Source organism: Hyperoodon ampullatus (genome assembly GCF_949752795.1).
Source record: "Hyperoodon ampullatus genome assembly, chromosome: 2".
In the NCBI taxonomy this organism is placed as follows: Eukaryota; Metazoa; Chordata; class Mammalia; order Artiodactyla; family Ziphiidae; genus Hyperoodon; species Hyperoodon ampullatus.
Genome location: NC_136915.1, coordinates 97,198,601 through 97,221,131, shown reverse-complemented (window position 1 = coordinate 97,221,131; position 22,531 = coordinate 97,198,601). Strand labels below are relative to the sequence as shown.

The 22,531-nt window shown below is 38.0% G+C and overlaps 1 protein-coding gene across 1 annotated transcript; it reads left to right on the top strand.

Moving 5' to 3' along the window:
* Window positions 1–237: 237 nt before the first annotated feature.
* On the top strand, window positions 238–6,975 carry TAF13 (TATA-box binding protein associated factor 13; the record flags this gene model as incomplete). The annotated part of the gene is made up of 4 exons (XM_079697421.1): window positions 238–305; window positions 1,142–1,220; window positions 4,765–4,862; window positions 6,805–6,975. The coding sequence occupies exons 1-4, from the start codon at window positions 279–281 to the stop codon at window positions 6,973–6,975; spliced, it is 375 nt and encodes a 124-aa protein (XP_079553547.1). The 5' UTR covers window positions 238–278.
* Between the last annotated feature and the right edge of the window lie 15,556 nt (window positions 6,976–22,531).

Genomic DNA, 22,531 nt, shown 5'->3' with positions numbered 1-22,531 from the left:
AGAAGCAAGTTCAAGGTGACAGCGAGATACACGGCACCTAGCCAGTGATTTCCTTTTCGTTGCTAATTTTTAATTCCTTCTTGCCAAGACATCACCCTTCCCTCCTTTAGTACTGTCGTGCTTCCACCGCTGGGCGGGACGCGCACGCTCCACTTCCGCAGGCGAGGTTCCAACTAGGCCCCGCCCCGCCTCCTCGCGTCACCGGAAGTGAGGCAGCGGAAGTAGTAAAACCCGCTCCGTGGGAGGCGGGCGCGCTCTGGAGGTGGCTGGCTGCTGGGATGGCAGATGAGGAAGAAGATCCCACGGTGAGTGACCGCCTCTGTTCCAACCCACTTTTTTATTCACTCCCTCGGGCATCGTAGCGGAGGCCGAGAATCGGGTTTGTTTTCCTTAGTGAATTCAGCCGAGAGAATCGGGGGCTTCACCCCGTGCTAGGCTTTTTCTTCCGATTAATCGTAGGTCGCGGGGCAGGAAGAGTAGGAGTGTGGTCCCCTGCCCTTTGCTTTTGGTCCATATTTGCCAGACACCCTTTGAAACACCTAGAGAATCATCAGAGGACAAAGCTAGTATTTGTTATCCCTCATTATGAACCAACAATTCAACTGCTAACAAAACTATATACTTACTGTAAAGTAGTGGAAAAATAATGGACTCAGGGTCAGGGAACATGGGTTTCAAAACCTCTGTTCTCTGTGAGCAAAGTTATTTAACTTTGAGCCTCGGTTTTCATGTCATAAAATAGGCTTAAGTCTTACTTGAGGAAAGTTCTTAGCACTGTGTAAGCAGTGCTTAGTAAATACTAGTTTTGCTTACTTTGATTCAATATCAACTCTTTTAATAGTAAAACTGTCTAGAAATAGGCCAACTTTGTTGGTTAAAAAAAAGAATGTATGGTCGTTGGAACTGTTCCAGGAGAGGCAGTACAGTTGTTGCGGACATTGTAGAAGCCATTCCTGTGTGAGTCTGAAGTTGGACAGGATAGTTGTAAGGCCCCTAAAATGCTAAGCTTTCATGGTTTTTTGCTGCTTGCTTTATTTAGGCTCTCTGGCATGATATCAGTGTTGAAAATGGAAAAAAATGTTAATTATTAAAAAGTCAAAAGCAGTGCTTGACGTATCTATATATACATTTTAACTTCTAGTTTGAGGAAGAAAATGAAGAAATTGGAGGAGGTGCAGAAGGTGGACAGGGTAAAAGAAAGAGACTTTTTTCTAAAGAATGTAAGTAGTATTTGACAATGATTTTTTATAGATAAAAACTTCTGGGTATGTCGGTTCAAAGTAGATTTATTGTTCTGAATGTGTTTCCTTGTAGGGACAATATTCTCAGACTTGTGCATAAATTCTGTTTAACCTGTGAATCATAGATAGTAATAATCCTAACCCCAATTTATGTATTTATATATATGCGTGTATACACACACACACACACACACACACACACACACTTTTTTTTTTTTTTAAGTAAAGAGATGTGATCAGTGTTTCAATTCAGGGCCTAAGAACATACCTCCGTTACCTCCCCTGTCCCTTACCTTTCAGCAGTAGGAGCAGGTACTCCTTTGACTGTAAGCCGAAGGTTCTTTTGGATCCTGGAACAGGTGCTGAGGGTAGGAATTAAGTTGGGGCTTTGGACTAAGGCAAGGGACAAGGCAGGAAGATGATGAACAATGTGAGGCAGTCCAGTGGCATAGAGATTATAAGGTTTTGGTTGTCTAGTCTGTTCCCTCAGTAGACCTTTTGTGGCAGCAGCAGGGAGAGCTGCTGCTACTACTGATGATCAAGGCCAGCCCCTGAAAGGCACCGTGAGAAAGTGCTCTCCATCTCCCAGTCCTGATAAGGCGACACATCACCTGATTTATTTATGCTGGTTCCGATGTAAACAGTTCCCAAATGCTCTTGAAACTCCAGAGTCAATATGTATTTTTTTTTTTTGCCATTCAAATCCCTTCCTGTAGCTCAATTTCTCACCTTAAGTTGACCACCACTTATTCCATCTCTGATGTTATTTACTCCATTTGTACGTGGTTTTACCTAAGTCGGCATAAGAAGGGGATTCCTACACCAGAGCATCCCAGAGTGATGACAAGAATTTGGAATCTTCACAGCCTTTTCCTTGTCTTACCTGAAACTTCCTATGCCTTACTGACCAAGATCTGTTCTCCTAGACCTTCTTTTTAAAAAAAAAATTTTTGCTAAAATAACACAAAATTTCAGAGCATTCACTTCTATTTGTTTATGTCTTTACAGACCCTTTAACCAAATGCAGTTCACATACTTCCTGTCTAATATGTTTTTGCTTTTCCAGTGAAGTATATTTCCCTACTGATGAATTCTCCCCATCAGAATGTTAATGACAAGGTATCTCCCTCAAAATATTTAAGGAAAAATATTAAGTTTACAGTGGAGAATCCTGGCAGACATTACTTTAGCCAAGTGATCAAAGTTAAGATCACCAGTAATATATGTTGACATTACGTACCCCTGATATGATGCATTAAGTGGTACACTGTGATTCCGTTTCTTGTAATGCATAACCACAACCTAATCACGAGAAAACATCAGACAAACCCAAATTGAGGGACATTCTACAAGATAACTGACCAGTATTCTTCAGAAGTGTCAAGGTTATAAAAGACAAAGAAGGGCTTCCCTGGTGGCGCAGTGGTTAAGAATCCACCTGGTAATTCAGGGGACACGGGTTCAAGCCCTGGTCTGGGAAGATCCCACATGCCGCAGAGCAACTAAGCCCGTGCGCCACAACTACTGAGCCTGCGCTCTAGAGCCCGCGAGCCACAACTACTGAATCCCGCACGCCTAGAGCCTGTGCTCCTCAACAAGAGAAGCCACTGCAATGAGAAGCCTGCGCACCACAACAAACAGTGACCCCCGCTCACCACAACTAGAGAAAGCCCGTGCGCAGCAACGAAGACCCAACGCAGCCAAAAATAAATAAATAAATAGATAAATTAAAAAAAAAAAAGACAAGGAAAGTCTGAGGAACTGTCACAGAACAGAGGAAACTAGGGAGGCATGACAACTAAATATTGTGGGATCCTGAAACAGAAAAGATACACTAGTGGAAAAACTGGTACAATCTGAATAAGTTCTGTGTTTGTACCAGGGTTAATTTCTTAGTTTTGAAAAATGTCTTTGGTTGTGTAAGATGTTAATATAAGGGGAAACTGGATATAGGGATTTGGGAACATTGTGCTATTTTTGCAACTCTTCTCTAAGTCTGAAATTATCTAAAAACAAACAAACAAAAAAAAACGAAAAAAATTTCAGAATCCAAAAAAGAGAGAGGGGAGAAAATATTGGCTCCTGTGTTTGTTTTCTCCCTCCTGTATCTGGACCTAAAAGCTCTTGCCAGAATAAACCCTAGGGATACTTCTCTATCCTAGTCTGGCTTCCAGGTCACCCGTTTCTTTTCTTCCGCAGGCCTGGTCTACTGTCTTCTTAGTTCTGCCTGCTTTTGCTTCTCCTAAATAGAAATTATTCTTAATGTACTCATTCCTACTTTTAGAAGTGTTCTAGGAGTTCGTGCCTTTTTTTTAAATGTAAAACTTACATACAATAAATTGCACTAGTCTTCATTGAACAGCTTGATGAATTTTCCATGTATACATATACTTGTAACCACCAGTCAGATCAAGATACAAAACATTTCTAACATATGACAGAGTTTCTTAGTATTTATATACCCCTTTGAGAATCTGCTAAGAGTTGATTCTTCTTCCCAGAAAAATGCACACACAAATAATGTACAAAATTTTTACATATAATTTCAGTAGGGTTCCAGGACTTCTCAGAGCTTGTCCATGGACTGATTGGGAGTTTATAGGCTATAGCATAAGAATCCATATGGATCCCATCTGCCCTAAATTACCAAGAAGTGTAATACTGTTGTGGGTAGGAGTATAGACTCTGGAGCCAGATCATCTGGGTTCAAATTCAAGTTCCATCTCACTATCTGTGTGACCTTGGGTAAATCACTTAAACTCTATGCCTCCATTTTCTCATCTATGTAGAATGGGGATAATAGTAGGTTCTACTTCAGAGGATTGTCCTGAGGATTAAATGAGCTTACAACAGTGCCTGGCATGTAGTAAGGGCTGTATAAGTTTTAGCTACTAGCAGTTATTTTCATTACTCTGTAGACTTTTCTTCTCTTTTGCATTTTCTATGGTTCCTTCAGATGAAGACTGAAAGGGCTTTGCTGGCAGTTGCTTTGATCCAGGGAATAAAATGTCAAGATTCTGTATAGTAAGCCCTTTGCTTTCTCCTTTTGATTAATCTCTTCTTCCTATAAGAAGGTAATTGGAGCACTTTCTCTCATGTCCTCTTCGTTATGGTATCAGAAAGGATTTTGCCTTCTTTTTTCCAAGACCTCCCCCTCACCCCCTGAAAGCACTCCCAGTAAAGGCTAAACCGTTGCTATTCATCCTGTTCCTGCTACGAAGTTTCCTACTTAAAGGTATTCTGGGGTTGTTGGTGAGTAGATAATAGAGATTAGGGAAGGAATATTGATATCAGGCGTTCAGTAGCTGGGAGGGAAGGGGAGTTCCTACCTAGGGAAAGCTAGGTAAGAATGGTTGGTTATGTGCTAGTGGTTAATACCTTTTACACCAAAATCCATACTTGGAGACACGAAATACAATGTAAATATACTTTCATACCAATATCTTCTATAGCTTAGTTCAGTTCTAATTTGAAAAAGTATTGGTCAAGTTTGTTTAAACAAAAATGATTGTTCTTTTTACAGTACGGTGTATGATGTATGGGTTTGGGGATGACCAGAATCCTTATACTGAGTCAGTAGATATTCTTGAAGACCTTGTCATAGAGTTCATCACTGAAATGGTAAGTTTTTTTTGTAATTGGTCTTAGTCAATTAAGGAATAGATTTGAAATTCTAACTTTTAGATAAGACTAGAACTATGGCATCCTTTTGAAATAAGCTTGAGTGCCATTTAAGTGCCTGTTTTGTGGAAGTTACTGGTTACTATTTATCATGAAGGATAGAGATGTGTGTGTGGGTGTATACACACACACACACAAACACCCACACACACATACACACACAATATATTCTACCCCCTCCTCTGAATTTTATTTATAAGGACATAATTATAAGATCCTTGAATAAAATGTAAAATATTACCCATAATCCCAACATCCAACATAAATTTCCCTCTTCCAGTATTTATGTAAAGATATAGTGTTTTATAGTGTTGATCATAGTAAACATTCTTTTTACTCAAAGTTTTTAATACATATTTCCTATGTTCTAATCATAATTATTTTAGTAGCTGCATAAAATTCATTCAAATTATTTTCTAATATACTTAACTATTTCCCTATTGAAATTATTTACATATTATTTTTAACTGAGTAGATAAGTTTGAATGACCATATTCATGAAATTTCCCCCTTCTTTGGATATGTTTGCAGGGATGGGAATACTGAGTTTGTTTGTGTTCAGTTCTTATGAATTTTTACCCTGTGTTTTGGATTATTTCCTTCATAAAGAATAATAGAAGTAAAATTACTGGGTCACAGAGTGCATTTTTAAAAATATTTTTCTGCTTATGAAAGTAATATTGATTAAATTTAGAAAGTATTAAAGAGTGCAGGGGAAAAAATAAAAATCTGTAATCCTTCTACATAGAGATAACTAATGCTGAGATTTTGGTGAATATTCTTTTGTCTTTTTACACATATTTTTAAACTTTATAAAATTGAAATCATACAGTATATATAGTCGTAGAACCTGCTTTTTCACTTAGGTAAGTCTACAACATTTTCCCTGTGTCACCGCATAATTAATATTTTTGATGGCTTCACAATATTAATTGACTAGGTGTGCTCAAATTTGTTCAATTTATTAAATATTTAGTTTCCCTTTTTCAGTCATTAGAAATAACGCTGTGATGAATTTTTGTTTTTTCAGTATGAATATGTAATGGTAGGGGATGAGATTTGATTTTAAGGAAACCCACCAATATTTATCAGCTACTGAAATGGATACAAAGTTTAAATGAAGCAGGTGGTTACAAAGAAATTATAAAATTATTTTATGCAAATGAAGACAAACTACATATATCAAAACACAGAAAGAAACATCAGTGTGAATGGATAAAGAAGATGTGGCACATATATACAATGGAATATTACTCAGCCATAAAAAGAAATGAAATTGAGTTATTTGTTGTGAGGTGGATGGACCTAGAGTCTGTCATACAAAGTGAAGTAAATCAGAAAGAGAAAAACAAATACCATATGCTAACACATATATATGGAATCTAAAAAAAAAAAAAAAGGTTCTGATGAACCTAGGGGCAGGATAGGAATAAAGACACAGACGTAGAGAATGGATTTGAGGACACGGGAGGGGCAGGGAAGGGTAAGCTGGGACGAAGTGAGAGAGTAGCATTGACATATGTACACTACCAAATGTAAAATAGATAGCTAGTGGGAAGCAGCTGCATGACACAGGGAGATCAGCTCAGTGATTTGTGACCACCTAGAGGGGTGGGATAGGGAGGGTGGGAGGGAGACGCAAGAGGGAGAGCAATGTCCTTAATATTAAAATGTCTATAAAGCACTGAAACATTGCTAATAATAATAATAATGGTAGAAAGTAGACAAAGGACATTAATAGAAAGACAATTCATAAGTGAATAGCTATAATAATTAGAAGAGAAAGTTTCAAACTCACCAGCATTAAATAGACACAAGTTAAAAGAATAAAATGTTAGATTTTTAAAAAATTAATTGAATTTAATATGTTTTTTTGTAATAGACTCACAAGGCAATGTCAATTGGAAGACAAGGTCGGGTACAAGTTGAAGATATCGTCTTCTTGATTCGAAAGGACCCAAGAAAGTTTGCTAGGGTTAAAGACTTGCTTACTATGAATGAAGAATTGAAACGAGCTAGAAAAGCATTTGATGAAGCAAACTATGGATCTTGACACCTTTTGTACTTTCTGAAGCTTCATTATTTTCTGGGGAAACCATATTTAATAACTATTTTCCACAGTAAGGTTCTGATATCTAGCCATGTGAATGAAAGATAGAGAACCACAAAGTTTTCAGTCTTTATTTTCATGTCTTCAATTTTAGAGTGATATTTGAGCCTTTAATTGCCTGCCATTATATTACCATACTTTGAATTACTTACTGGATTTTAATGACCACATGTAAGTCAAAGTACCTTGCAAACCATTCAGTTCCTTCTGATTTTGTGCCATTGTAGGCTGTACTGTAGCTGTTTAATATGTGAAATCTAAATGGTACCTTTGATAGCTAAGACATGTGTTTCATGTTTCTAAAGTTTTTAGATTACAGTAGTCTTAAGTTATTAAAAGATAGTGAGGGCTTTCCTGGTGGTGCAGTGGTTGAGAGTCCGCCTGCCAATGCAGGGGACATGGGTTCGTGCCCCAGTCCGGGAAGATCCCACGTGCCGCGGAGCGGCTAGACCCGTGAGCCATGGCCGCTGAGCCTGTGCGTTCGGAGCCTGTGCTCCGCAGCAGGAGAAGCCACAACAGTGAGAGGCCCGCGTACCGCAAAAAAAAAAAAAAAAAAGTGAACTGGTTTGTGTTTCTTTTAAGGAGAAAATGATAGAAAATACAGCCTTTTTAAAGAGTGTTTATTTGTCTTAAGATAATTTGTTTTAATACTGTTTTCTTTAGATAACAAGTGATTTTTTTTTATTTTAATTTTTTACTCTTTGAGAAACTAAAAGTTTCCTATGAATGCTTCTGTGTTGGAAGACCTATTTGATTTTAAATCTTTGGGGCTTATACTGTTTGTCAGGTTTTAAGAGAACTCATTTTCCCAGGTCAAATTAAAGCTTCTAAATATAAATGTTTTCAGTAGCAGGAATGGCATTGCTGAAAAAGCTGATGGTAGGATAAGCATTTGGGGTAGTGTTTTATTAACATATTTGTTAGTACTTGTTCATTGTGGAAATGTGTACTTGACTAAGACCACGTGTGGCTATGGAAGCCACTTTTGTAGTTCAGCATATACAGGTCTTGTGTGTATTTAACTTATTGTATTATTCTTGCACTTAGCTTGAAGTAAGGATTTAAAATTGCATTTAAGGGGATCATTGGATATTACTGTTTGTGAAACTGAATGTTTTGTGTGCTGCTTCTAAACATTATCTATGAATCAGTACTTAGGAAAATTTTACTTTCTTAACCTATCAATATAAGGAATAAAGTTTGAAAAATTAAAAAGATTAATACTTGAACTTGACTATGTGATTTATCAGCTTTTCTCCCCAATGTAACTCTAGCTGCTTAATGTCACTAAAAACTTTTTTTTCCATATTATTCTTGTAATGATTCTGAATTGGTAATGAGATTCAAGATAGCTGGGCTGATCTTTTTATTTAAAAAAGTAAAAACCAGTTAAAAAGCAACTTTAGTCTAAACTGAAATCAAGACTGAGAGTGGAATAACAAAAGATCAATATCACTATTTTTGCTAGTCAGGGTCTACTTCACCCTGAAGAAGGACCTGGTAGTAACTGCCACTAGGCAAGTTATACTGGGTGCCTGTATTAGTCAGCTTGGGCTGCCATAACAAAATGTCAGACTGGGTGTCTTAAACAATGGAAATTTATTTTTTCACAGTTCTGGAGACTGGAAGCCTGGGACCAGGTGCCAACATGGTCAGGTTCTGGTGAGGATTCTTCCTGGATTGCAGATAGCTGCCTTCTCACTGTGTCCTCACATGGCTGAGCGAGACCTCTGTTGTTTCTCCCTCTTACAAGGCCACCAGTTCTGTCAGATAAGGGTTCCACCTTATGACCTCCTTTAACCTTATCACCACCTTAAAAGTTATTTCTCCAATATAGTCAGATGGGAGTTAGGGGGACACAGTTCAGCTTATAGCAGTGCCATTAGTCAACTCAAAAATGTCATAAGCAAAAGAAAAAGAAAAAAAATTTGTTGGCTTCTCCAACTGAAAGAAGGGAAAGAAAGGATGGAGTTGACTCCACAGTTGACTGGATCTAAGAACTTGAAGAGAATCAAGACTCTGCCCATCTTTATCCTTATTTTGGTTTTACTCTCTTAGGAGTCTCATCATGTGTCAAGGGAGCATGATGGCTAGCAGTTCTAGGGTTCCATCCATACAACTCCTGATCAAGGGAGTTACTTTACTTCCTAATACAGAAGATTCCAAGCAAGGAGTGTGGTTGTCCTGGCTCTGGTCATTATTCTTGGGCCAGGAAGAAGTTGTACTGTAGCCTGGGTCTCATGCCCCACCTCTTTGGTGAAGAAGGGCTTGGAGTGGGGCTGGGAGCTGGGTACTACTATTAGCAAGAAAGGGAAAGAGAAGCTGGGCAGATAGAAATAACAGGTGTACACTGACTTGATTCATGAGCTTACTTATTAACTGAATTCTAACAGTAAGGCAGCATGGCTCTTTTCCAATATCTAGAGCTGCACTGTGTAATATGGTAGCCACTAGCCATGTGGGGTATTTAAATTTAGCCAATTAAAATAAAATTGAAATTAAATTCCTCAGTTACACTAGCTACATTTCAAGTTCTCAATAGCCCTGTGGCTAGTGGCTACTGCACTGAACAGTACCAACACATTTCCATTATTATAGAAAATTTCAGATATTGCTGATCTATAGTGTTCAGGTGCACTCTCCTAAATTAATTTACTTTTTTTTTTAACTTAGTATGAAAAATCTCAAGTATATACAATAGTAAAATAGTATCTTGAGCCCCAGGCTTCAACAGTTAACCAACCTTTTGCTAATTTAGTATCTTACCTGCTGGGAGGGGCAGTATTACTTTAAAGCAAATCCCAGATATCACTGTATTATTTCATCTATAAATACTCCAGTATGTATCTCTACAAGGATAAAAAAGCCCAAATACTACTACCATACCCTAGCAAAAATTAACCTTAATTCCTCAATATTCCATCTAATACCTAATCCCTGTTTAAATCTCCTGATTTGTCTCAAAATATCTTTGGAGTTTGTGTACTAGTTTTCTATTGCTGCTATAACAAGTTACTGCAAATATAGTGACAACACAAATTCATTCTTTCCAGCTTTTTAGGTCAGAAGTTTGAAACGGTCTTAGCTGAGCTAAAATCGAAGTACCAATATAGCTACGTTCCTTTCTGGATGTTTTAGAAGAGAATCTGTTTACTTGCCTTTTCCAGCTTCTAGAGGCTGCAGTCCTTGACTCATGGTCCCCTTCCATCTTCAAAGCTAGGAATGTTGCATCTCTCTGATGCTTATTCCATAGTCATAGCTCCCTCTAACCCCCAGCTGGGAAAGGTTCTCTGCTTTTAAGGACCCATGTGATTATATTGGACCCACCTGGAGAGGCCAGGATACTCTCCCCATTTTAAGGTCCTTAACTTAGTCACATCAGCAAAGTCTCTTTTACCATGTAAGGTAACATTCACAGGTTCTGAGGATTAGGACATGGACATCTTTTGGGGGCTGTTATTCTGCCTGCCATAGTTGGTAACGGGAACTAAACAAGGTGTCGCCCACTGCATTTGGTGAGTGTGTCTAAGTTTCTTTTAATCTCTAACAGCTCCCCTCACCCATTTTGTTGAAAGTGAAGCTCTTTCTTTGAAGAAATTCATACCTTCTATTGTTTTTAGCTGGCATGTTTATTAGTTGCTCAAGCAGAGTGTCTAATAGCTATCTAAGACTCACTTGAAACTGTTTTTACTGTATTTAAGCTGGTTTTCTTAAGTAAAAACTGTAATGTTAATTCTAAGGGTAGAAATTTTTAAATGAGGGGAAATAATTCACTTGGCCTCTCATCAATGGAGAGAGGTGTTGTCTGGAGAGTCGTTTGGCTGCTTCCCAAGAGGCCTCAGGAGGTTGAATTACTTGGGAGAATGTATTGTAGTCCAGAGTTTGATTTGCAGCATTGCAGGCTCAGAAACCGATTTCATCAGCAAATGGAGAGCACATCCATCTCTTGGGGTGACTCAGACTCACAGAAACCAAGTTCATGAGACCAGTGTATGAAAAGGGATGCCAATTTACAGATGTAGAGTAAAACTTGCATCAAATTCTTCCCTTCTCCAGGCAGACATGTGGGAAACTGAAGCATTAATTATGAGGGTAAATCAGAATTTGGGGAATTACATGAATGCTTTACCTAGAGCATCAGGTAAGATAAGATTAGGGCTGATACAGAAAGAGGAAAAATGGCTCCCCAGGGCCTGAAGCAATACAGAGGGGTGTGTTTCCTGGGTATCTTTCTTCAAGACTGCCTTGTTACTGTCACTAGAAACTTGGCTTGAGTTTTCACTTCCATTGACAATACCCATCCAAGCATTGTCTGTTTGTCAGCTTTAAAGTGACTTTGCATGTTTCTACTGTGATTCATTTAAATGTTCATCTCAGAGGTAGTTCAAAGAGGGCAATTTTATTTCTAAGTTCTTCAGGGAAGCTTCATAGTTGCTCCTAAGAACTGACAACACTGAGCATTGGGCCTGAAAATGAACTTTTTAAGAGCTCTCCCTGTGTCCCAAAACATTCCCAGTTCTCTAGGCCTGATTTTCTTAGGGTCTCTATGCTTCCCTTCTTACCACAAATAGAGACTGAGGGGTGGATGACCAGTGAGCAAGGTGTTAAAAGCGTTGTTGAGGCTTCTGCTTTTCCTGAGTCCTGGTAAATGGCTGCATGAGCTAGTCAGACTGTTATGTTGTGGGATAGGATCAAGGAAAAGGTTTTGATATATCAGACAAGTATTTATTAAGTACCTATTATGCTTGAGGCATAGCACACATACTATTTTGCTATATGGTATCTGGATAATTGGGATTCTAAAGTTATAGAAATAAAGTAAGGAGCAGATTTCTTATATGTTACCAGTAGATTGATAAGAGTTTCAGTTTGAACTTTTGTATAAAATCCCAATTCATATGTTATTTGTAGCTCTGAGACTTCTATGCACATGTTTGCTTTATTATACTTAACACAGAAAGCCTGGTAAACTGTTACGAAATCCTTGGGGGTATTCTTTTAGAACAGGAAGAACAATAGCTAAAACATAAATCGTTTTGTCATTTGCCTTTGCATGGCCATTTTTGATAAATAAATAAAAATGTATTAGGAAAGAACCTACTTAGTTACTGACCACACTCTAAAAGAAATACTAATACTATACTATACTTCTGAAATTGGGTTTTTTTTTTTTTTTTTTTTTTTTTTGCGGTATGCGGGCCTCTCACTGTTGTGGCCTCCCCCGTTGCAGAGCGCAGGCTCAGCGGCCATGGCTCACGGGCCCAGCTGCTCCGCGGCATGTGGGATCTTCCCGGACCGGGGCACGAACCCGTGTCCCCTGCATTGGCAGGCAGACTCTCAACCTCTGCGCCACCAGGGAAGCCCTGAAATTGGGTTTTTTAAAGTATTTTGGGGACACATGAACTTATAATAAGACACCTACCTAGATTTTGGTGAATCTCTATGCTTTTCTACCATTTTTATAGCAAGTTTTACTAAACATGCTCTCAAGCTTATTACTAGAAACTTACTAACTTTATCCTGAAACACCCATCTGAAATTATGCTGCTTAGTGTGCTTTATGTATTTGTAGGGGAGCAAAATTTGCCGCCCTAAAATGTATCTCTTTGGCATGAGGATTATTTTAGGCTGATTATTTTTAAGAAACAAATGACTCAAGATGTCTTTCTTTTTAACTCCCCCTTAACTGCCTAGAGGAATTTAGATAAAGGGCCTGGTCCAGGAAGAGCACTATCGCCAGAGATGTCTACACAGAATATGGGCTCAGCGTGGTAGCGGGAACTTTGCAGGGCCTGGAGACCCAAGTTCTCTTTGTGTCCCACCGTCTCTGCATGGCCCAGCAAACATTTGTTTACCAAACATTTCCCATCTTCCTATAAATTGTTTTATTTCCCTTTGAAGTCCCAAACCCCTAACCCCTTCTCTTTCTCAGATGGCGTATAAGCCTCAATTGCCTAACTTGGTTTTGGGCCTCCTATTCTTATGGAGCCTCCAGATGTAGTAATTACATTTGTTTTTTTTTTCTCCTGTTAATCTATCTTGTGTCAATTTAATTATTAGACCAGCCAAAAGAACTCAAGAAGGGTAGGGGGGAGATTTCCCCCTCCCCAACAGTTGGTGTAGTCAGGATAATCTTCACTGGCTGGAAACTTTCTCCCAAAACTGCTACAGATGGGATCCTGGGACGTCTGATAAAAGCCAGCAGAAGGTAAAATTTCTCACCATGTCAGCCTCCCAGATCTCTGTCTGCAGGGTCCAGTGAAATCAAAAGTGGTGAGAGCCCTTTTTCTCTCTTTCTAAATTTAGATTAGCAGGAGAAAATGCTTGTGGAACAAGTCCCTTGGGCACAACAACTCTGGTAAAAATTTGGTAAATGCATACTCTCAGTTTTTATTGATCCTTTTCCTCCCAGAGATGGTCACTGTTTTTCTTTGTCTCTGTCTGTTGTGTTGTTTGTCTTGTTCTATGTCTTAAGAGCTTAGCTTTATGACCAGTGAGAATATTCTCTCTGGTCTCCACCATCAGGAAGGTGCATGTATCAGCATGCATTTGGCAGTCAGTCAATCAAATAGACTGGGATTCTGAGCAGCTGTAGCCTGTTGGTCAGAAACCCAGGTAACAATCTAGCCTTGCAACTGGCTTCTCTTTTCCAACTGTGCCAGCTCTCAGGGGAATTTATCATAAGGGTCCCAGTCCATAAGGGGCCTTTGTCTTCTCAACCTTTGTTGTTTTGTTAGTGCTGGAAAAGTCCAATTCCAGTAGCACCTGCCGGGTGTCACAGATTAGTGGGTCTTTGACTGGAGGCATTTCATGTTCTCATGAGAAATGAGACACTGCAGTACACCATTCTTACTACCTGTGACAACAAAGGCCTTTGCTTTCTTTTTTTAAAAAATATTTATTTATTTATTTATGATCCCACATGCAGCATGGTGCGGCCAAGAAAATATTAAAAAAAAAAAAAAAAAAGAAAATGTGGGTTACACTCCATTTGTGACTAGGGTCCTACCAAACTGCTGCCAGTCCTCAAGGAAATTACAACCTAGAATGACAATGGCCATTATGAGGAATGTTCCAGTTAGATAAGAGCATTTAAAAAGTGTACTTAAAAGCAAGGGCTGGGACTTCCCTGGTGGCGCAATGGTTAAGAATCCGCCTGCCAATGCAGGGGACACGGGGTGCAAGCCCTGGTCTGGGAAGATCCCACATGCCCTGGAACAACGAAGCCCATGCTCCACAGCTACTGTGCCTGCGCTCTAGAGCCCGCGAACCACAACTACTGAGCCCACGTGCCACAACTACTGAAGCCCATGTGCCTAGAGCCTCTACTCCGCAACAAGAGAAGCCACTGCAGTGAGAAGCCTGTGCACCACAACGAAGAGTAGCCCCCGCTCGCGGGAATTACAGAAAGCCTGCATGCAGCAATGAAGACCAAATGCAGCCCAAAATTAAAAAAAAAAAAAAAAAAAAGCAAGGGCTTACAAATCAAGCAAACAGAATTGGATACCTACTGTAATTAGTATGCAGGAGCTGCCAAAAGGCCTCCAAATTTCAAAATACCTTCATTGAAAGATTTGTTGTAAAAGGCAGAAAATAAGATGGGAGGCCACTGGTCTGACTGAACTTGTGACCATAACTCAAATTCAGAGCATAATAGGAAATTTTTTTAGGCCTTCTCCCCTAAGCTAAATGTATCTGGATAGAAAGAAAAACATTCCAACATAAGTTGATGGGCATGTCATTGCTATGATAAGCAACTAACTTCACTGATCTATCTCAAAAGGTGTGTAAGTATTCCAGCCTTAGGAAATCAACTCCTTGGAGAACTTGCATTCCTTTCCTGTGCCTTTGGGATGTAAATGTTCCAGAAACTTAAGGGAGGTTTTCTGCTTTTTTTTCTTTTTTCTAATTGAAGTATAGTTGATTTACAATGATGTGTTAGTTTCTGCTGTACAGCAAAGTAATTCAGTTCCAAATATATATATATACACACATACACATACACACACATATATATTCTTTTCCATTATGGTTTATTATAAGATATTGAATATAATTCCCTGTGCTACACAGTAGGACCTTGTTGTTTATATATTTTATACATAGTTCTTCGTATCTGCTAATCCCAACCTCCTGATTTATCCCTCTCCCACCCCCTTTCCCCTTTGGTAACCATAAGTTTCTTTTCAATGTCTGTGAGTCTGTTTCTGTTTTGTAAATAAGTTCGTTTGTATCATATTTTAGATTCCACATATAAGTGATATCATATGGTATATGTCTTTCTCTGATTTATTTCACTTAGTATGATAATCTCTAGGTCCATGCATGTTACTGCAAATGGCATTATTTCACTCTTTTTTTTTTATGTCTGAGTAGTGTAGTATTGCATTGTGTGTGTGTGTGTGTGTGTACCACATCTTTATCCATTCATCTCTGTGTCTTGCCTATTGTACATAGTACAGCTAAGAACATTGCATGTATCTTTTCGAATTAGAGTTTTCTCTGGATATATGTCCAGAAGTGGGATTGATGGATCATATGGTAACTCAATTTTTTAGTTATTTAAGAAACCTCCATACTGCTTTCTATAGTTGCCGCACCAATTTATATTCCCACCAACAGTGTAGGAGGGTTAAGGGAGGTCATTTTATCAGAAGAATAACAAAAAGAGGAAAAGGCATTTGAAAATTTAAATGAATGAAAATTCATGTGTCTTCTCCACCAGTATTAGTAAAAAACCTTTAAGTTTACAGATAAACTTAACTTTTTCTAACTGCTGAAACAAAATTTGGATCCAAATGTTCTTCTGTAAACTAGTAAGTTTTGTAACATTGTGCCCATTTAATGACTAAAGTTTTTTTTTAAATGAAAGCTATAAGATCATTGTTTGTATCTGTCTATATATTCATGTATGAGTCTATATATGTATGTTGTAGATGTGTGATATTTTTATACCAGTGGAGCCCTATTCAATTGGCTTAAACAAGTGCTTATATAAAATTCTCAAAAATATAATAGAAACTCAACCAAATATTTTTCAGGTTCACATGATCTAGGATTAATCTTTAGAAAATAAAAGCAAGTTTAAGGTTATTGGTTTAACTAAAACAGACATGTCTTTAGCATTATCAGCATTAAGTATAATAATTAAGCCAAATTAAATAGATGCAAATAAGATAAAAAGTTTTTAGGTGAACTTGTTAACAATAATTATGTGTCATGGTATGTGTACTTAAAAATACTTTACAGAATTCTTTTGGTAACTTGAAACCTTAGAGTTTTGCTAAGTTAAATTAAATGATGGAAACTCATTGAATATCTAGGTCATTTCCAAATAAGATAAAGTAATACAATATTAGTTATGGAATATATGTCTATCTACTTTTATCTTCCTCTTGCAGAGAAAGTAAACATAAATTTTTGTCTATTAATAACCACTTCCTGTGCCACATTGAAAGACTGCACTATTTAAGAAGGTACAGGACTTCCCTGGTGGCACAGTGGTTAAGAGTCTGCCTGCCAATGCAGGGGACATGGGTTTGATCCCTAGTCTGGGAAGATCCCACATGCTGAGGGGCAGCTAAGCCCATACGCCACAACTACTGAGCCCATGCACCACAACTACTGAAGCCCGGGCGCCCTAGAGCCTGCTTGCCGCAACTATTGAGCCCACACGCCTAGAGCCCGTGCTCTGCAACAAGAGAAGCCACCACAATGAGAAGCCTGCACATCACAATGAAGAGTAGCCCCTGCTTACCACAACTAGAGGAAGGCTGCACACAGCAACGAAGACCCAATGCAGCCAAAAAATAAAAATAAAAACAAAAATTAGCTACCAAATGTAAAATAGATAGCTAGTGGGAAGCAGCCACATAGCACAGGGAGACCAGCTTGGTGCTTTGTGACCACCTAGAGGGGTGGGATAGGGAATGTGGGAGGGAGATGCAAGAGGGAGGAGATATGGGGATATATGTATATGTATGGCTGATTCACTTTGTTATAAAGCAGAAACTAACACACCATTGTAGAGCAATTATATTCCAATAAAGATGTTAAAAAATAAATACAAGGGTACATGTTTCTATAAATTATAAAAGGTATTTATAAATTCACCAAGTCACAAAATGCTAATACCATTCACAATTGTTTACTTCTTTATTTTCACTAGAAATTATGGTTTCTAATTACATGTGTGACTAAAGCTGCTAGAAATAATAAGGAAAACAATTCTGTATGCAAGAAAAAGAAGATGTATTTTTGGTTAAGAAAAGGTATGAGATATGGAGATGCATTTTTGTTGAGGGAAATGAAAGTGCCTTTGTCCTAAAACTGATTATTTCTAAATGAGAAAGAGAACAAGAGACAAACTAAAATAGACATAGAAAGTTATAGAAGAATGGTGAAAAAAGGAATCTTTGGGAAGAAATTTTATGTGTGGTCAGGACTGGTTAAGATTGGAATAAATTTATTTAAGTAAATGAGTTTTAATACAAAAGTAAGCCTGTGCAAAATTAGAATTTGGTTTTCTCTCTGATAAAAGAACAAAGTTTTATTGGACTATTGGTCTGCTCTTGATAAGAAATTCTAAAAGGCTTTGGAGATATGGGGATATATGTATACGTATAGCTGATTCACTTTGTTATACAGCAGAAACTAACACATCATTGTAAAGCAATTATACTCCAATAAAGGTGTTAAAAAAAGAAAATAATCTGCCTAAATTAAAAATAATTACATTAAATTTAAAATAATCACATTAAATTAAAAATAATCTGCATTTTTCCAAATAATTTCCTGTATTTTCTGTGTTCATCAGGTCTTTGGTTACTTAACTAAACTGAGTTTTCTTGATACTAAAAGAACTAAGTTTTGTTCAGAACTGTGTAATTTTCTATATCTGCCTGAAAAATCTTTGTCACTATTGTTAAATGGATAACTAAGTATTGTTTCACAGTGACCTGTAATCCTACTTGACCAAATGTTTTAAAACCTTTTGGTATTCTTGACAAACTTCCTGAAATTAAATTCTAAATGAAGTCTTTTTGACCTTAATCTAACTTTGAAATATTCCAGAGGCACCCTGGGACATTTCAAAAGATTTGTCCTCTCTCCTTATAAAAAGGGAAATGTTAAATTAATTAGTCTCATTTGATATGTTAAATTGCATGGGAAGCATTGTCAAATAAGTAACATTAACCCTTCTTTTTGTTGTGTCTGTACAGTTATATATTATGTGTTCCAGAAATTATGTGATATTCCTAAAAATATGATATGTCCTGGTATAATGTCATCATAATTTTGGTTGTTATCTTAAATGTTGTACATCATAAAAAAACCTACACTGCCTTATCAAATGAACTCTAACAATGGTCATTTTTAAGTCTTTTATCATTTACAGATAGTTATTGTTTTCCTCAGGTGATTTTACAAAACCTTCCTGCAAATGTGTTTCACCTTCAGAGAAATTCATGGGAAGGAATCTAACAAGTATTCTAGAATCAAGTTTCTGATAACTTTCAAATCATACCACCGACGGGACAAGAGTTTATAGGGCCCTAATGGAGAAAATGATGCCTTCATAAACTGCCTTACAAAAGATCAACAGAACCAGAATTAATTACATGGGACTGAATAAACTTATTATTATAATTTTTATGACTTTTTATTTGAAATATGGCTGGTTCTTTAGTCTTTTTTTCCCCCAGATACAAAGAAACCTTTCTTCTTAAGCTAACTATGACTTAGAGCAACTTGGTAAGTTATACCTTTGTAAGCAGAATTGAAACATTTAACTTTTTCTCCCTACTTGATCCCTCCAGGATTCTGAAACTCTCAGTGAGTATTCTTATTTTCATGGCAATGTATCAATAGTTATTTTCATAAGTTCAGTAAGAATCTGTTTTTATTGTAACAGGATACACCTAGACACATAGGTCATATTACCAAGTCTATGATTGGATTGTCATATTTGAGAGAGACATGCATAGACTCAGAAATATGACCAGAACACTTTAAGGAACTAAGGTTGATTTTATGTAGCCAATAAAATCCCTTGGAGAAACAGACTGGTACCTTGCTTACAGGGTTCCCAGCAAACTTACCAGGTGAGTAAGGAAGGTCAATTCCTGACAGGTGCAGGAACCTCAGGATATTTGGGGGACCTTGAGAAGAGAGGAATTCACCCCAATATATAGGTATTACAGACAGTTGTGATGGTAAGTTCTTGGCTTGACTTTCTGGCCTCAAGAGGCATTTAAAAGTCCAATCTGAAAAAAAAAAAGTCCAGTCTGAAATTCCTTATGAAAGGTTCCAACAAAGCAGATTAGGAGGGCCTACATGGTCAGTTGCAATTCTTGCTGTATTTAAGTAGATAAACAGGCCAAGTTTATTGAAACTAAACTTATTTTACAAACAAATTTGTCTTAAGTTGACTACCTTTGGTAAAAAATTAGGGTGATGGGACTTCCCTGGTGGCGCAGTGGTAAAGAATCTGCCTGCCAACGCAGGGGACACGGGTTCGAGTACTGGTCCAGGAAGATCCCACATGCCGCCGAGCAACTAAGCCCGTGTGCCACAACTATTGAGCCTGTGCTCTAGAGCCATCGAGCCACAACTACTGAGCCCACGTGCCACAACTACTGAAGTGTGCGCGCCTAGAGCCCATGCTCCATAACAAGAGAAGCCACCGCAATGAGAAGCCCGCGCACCACAACAAAGAGTAGCCCCTGCTCGCCACAACTAGAGAAAGCCCGCGCACAGCAACGAAGACCCAATGCAGCCAAAATAAACAAATAAATAAATAAACGTATAAAAACATGATTTTAGAGAGGAAATTTATGTTTCCGTAATACACTGTGGATATTAGCTTCTAATACTGTCCATTGTCTTTGAGGTTTGTTTTCTACCTATAAACTGGACTAGATCCTCAATTCTTCTAGTTTCCTCATATCTAGCTACAACTCTCTGAACTAATGTCTGCTTTTTCTCATCCTTTTGATTTGGAATTATTGAGAATTGCCTTTTCTCCTGAAGCCCTGCAGACTAAAACTAGAAAACTTGATATAAACTTCAGAGAAATCACCACAGTTGCTCATGTTTTAGACAATCTTTTTTGTGCCTCTTGCTATGTGGGCCACTCAGAAAGTTTACTGGTATACCTGATGACATCACCAAAGACATTCAAGTGACAAACCAGGAAAATCTGTCAAATTGTCACTGCCTGCCCTATTCCATCTGAATATGCTTTAAGCCGGACATCTAGAAATCTCCACTGGCTGCATTCTGATCCCAGGAACTGGGATTATGTGTCTGCTCCAGTCTTTAACCATTGTTTTATTTTGTCCCCATAGAAATGCCTCATTAAATGCCTGTTTACTTGCACCACAGCCCTATTTTGGGGAGCCCACCTGAATCACCTTCTCCTAAAATGAGTCTAACTGAACTAATCTATTGTCAGGACTAAGAGACTGGTTCAGTGAGATAAAACAATCTTCCAACTCAGCTTCTGGACTATGAAATTTCTTGGGGGAAGTTTTAAAGGTGGGATGGTAGGGGAGCAAAATGTGCCTCCCTAAAATGTTTCTCTTTGGCATGAGCATTATTTTATTTTAAGAAACATTATTTTATTTTAAGAAACAAAAGACTCAGGAAGTCTTTCTTTTTACCTCCCCCTAACTGCCTAAAAGAATTTAGATAAAGGGCCTGGTCCAGGAAGAGCACCATTGCCAGAGATACCTACACAGAATATGGGCTAAGAGTGGTAAGGGGAACTCTTCAGGGCCTGGAGACCAGTGTCTTCTTTGTGTCCCATTGTCTCTGCATAGCCCAGCAAACATTTGTTTACCAAACATTTTCCCATCTTACTGTAAAGTGTTTTCCTCCCCTTTGGAGTCCCAAATCCCTAACCCCTTCTCCTTTTCTCAGATGGCATGTAAGCCTCAATTGCCTAACTTGGTTTAGGGCCTCATATTCATATGGACTCCCACACATAGGTAATTAAATTCATTTATTTCTCCTGTTAATCTGTCTGGTGTCAATTTAATCATTAGACCAGCCAAAAAAAACTCAAGAAGGATAGGGGGGAGATTTCCCCCTTACCAACATATTATTAACATTTCCTAACACATAGTTTCTAGTTTTAAAAAATTGTTGAACTATTTCAATGACTTAATTTAAATAGGTTGAGTATTTCTTTCCAAAACAAGTATTTTATTTTATTTACTTTTGTTTTCAATATAACATTAAGATATGTACTTAATATAAATAAAATCATACATTTTTTATGTTGAAACAAGAAGGTATGTTTCTTTACTGGGTTCAACCATCCGCATAGAATTTAAGCTTTTATTTAGGGGTGTGGAGAGGAGCTCTGGTAGACCCAGTATTCTACCTTCATAATCCTTGAACCTGTTTGAAGGAGACGCAGCGTGGTGGTACTTTGTTTTCCCAGAACCAGAGCACTGCTGGCTCTGAAGCACACAGCTCTTTGATGTGTATATTTATGAGTATGCATTCTAATGACAGTGGAGCTTTTAAAACAAATTCCCTTATACCCACTGATCTTCCCCTGAACAACTTGAGGCAAGGTTTCCTTACTTAGGTTTGTACTCAGCTTCCTTTCTACTTTTGGGGAAACACCAAAACCTTTTATTCTCCCTTTTGGAAGTGAGATTTGAGAATCGGATTAAAACGGGTCCACCTTAGCCTATAGGCTTATTTGAGTCACAAGGCACCATGAATCATTCCGTCAAGTTAGAACCTGCATTTTCAAATGATACCTAGCCTAGTTACTGATCCAGAGGAGGCACTCTATATATTTGGTGAGTGATTGAGGCAGTACCTCAGGATGTGAGGACAGCCCTTCATCTAAGAAAGGCTTGTCCTTTCTGAACAATTCGCTGCTTTACAGCAACTAGAGTGAAAGACAAGAAGATCTAATCTTAACCAGTGTGGCTGAGTGTAGAAGGAAAGGTGATATCTTAGACTAACAGCTATTAAGGTTGTAGTGTAAAACTTGATGTTACATTAGGAAGCAAATGCATAGTCAATGCATTTATCAGTGTACAAGTGATAAGATGTACCAGATGTCTTGTATTTCAGTGCCTGGTTCTTTTCCTCCTCCCATCCCCCTTTTCTGGAAATATAATGGTTGTGCATCTGCTTCCAATAATTCTGATTACTATTTACTGAAAACTTAGATGCAAATAACACTATGCCCTAGGGCATGAGGGATGTAAACATGAATAAGACCTCTTATTCCCTCTGCCTTGTCAGAATAAAGTCCATTTTCTTCAAGCTAAAATTTCCAGTTATTACACAGTGAGGTGGAGTAGATTAAGAAGGTTTTATAAGATTCAGAATGGTTAGAATCTTGGCTCTGCTACCTATCAGCTGTTTGACCTTGGGTGATTTATTTCCCTTAATCTCTAAAATGGTAATAATCAACAGGCACTTTAAGGGAGATTGTGAGGCTTAAATGAGAATATAGGCAAAGCATTTT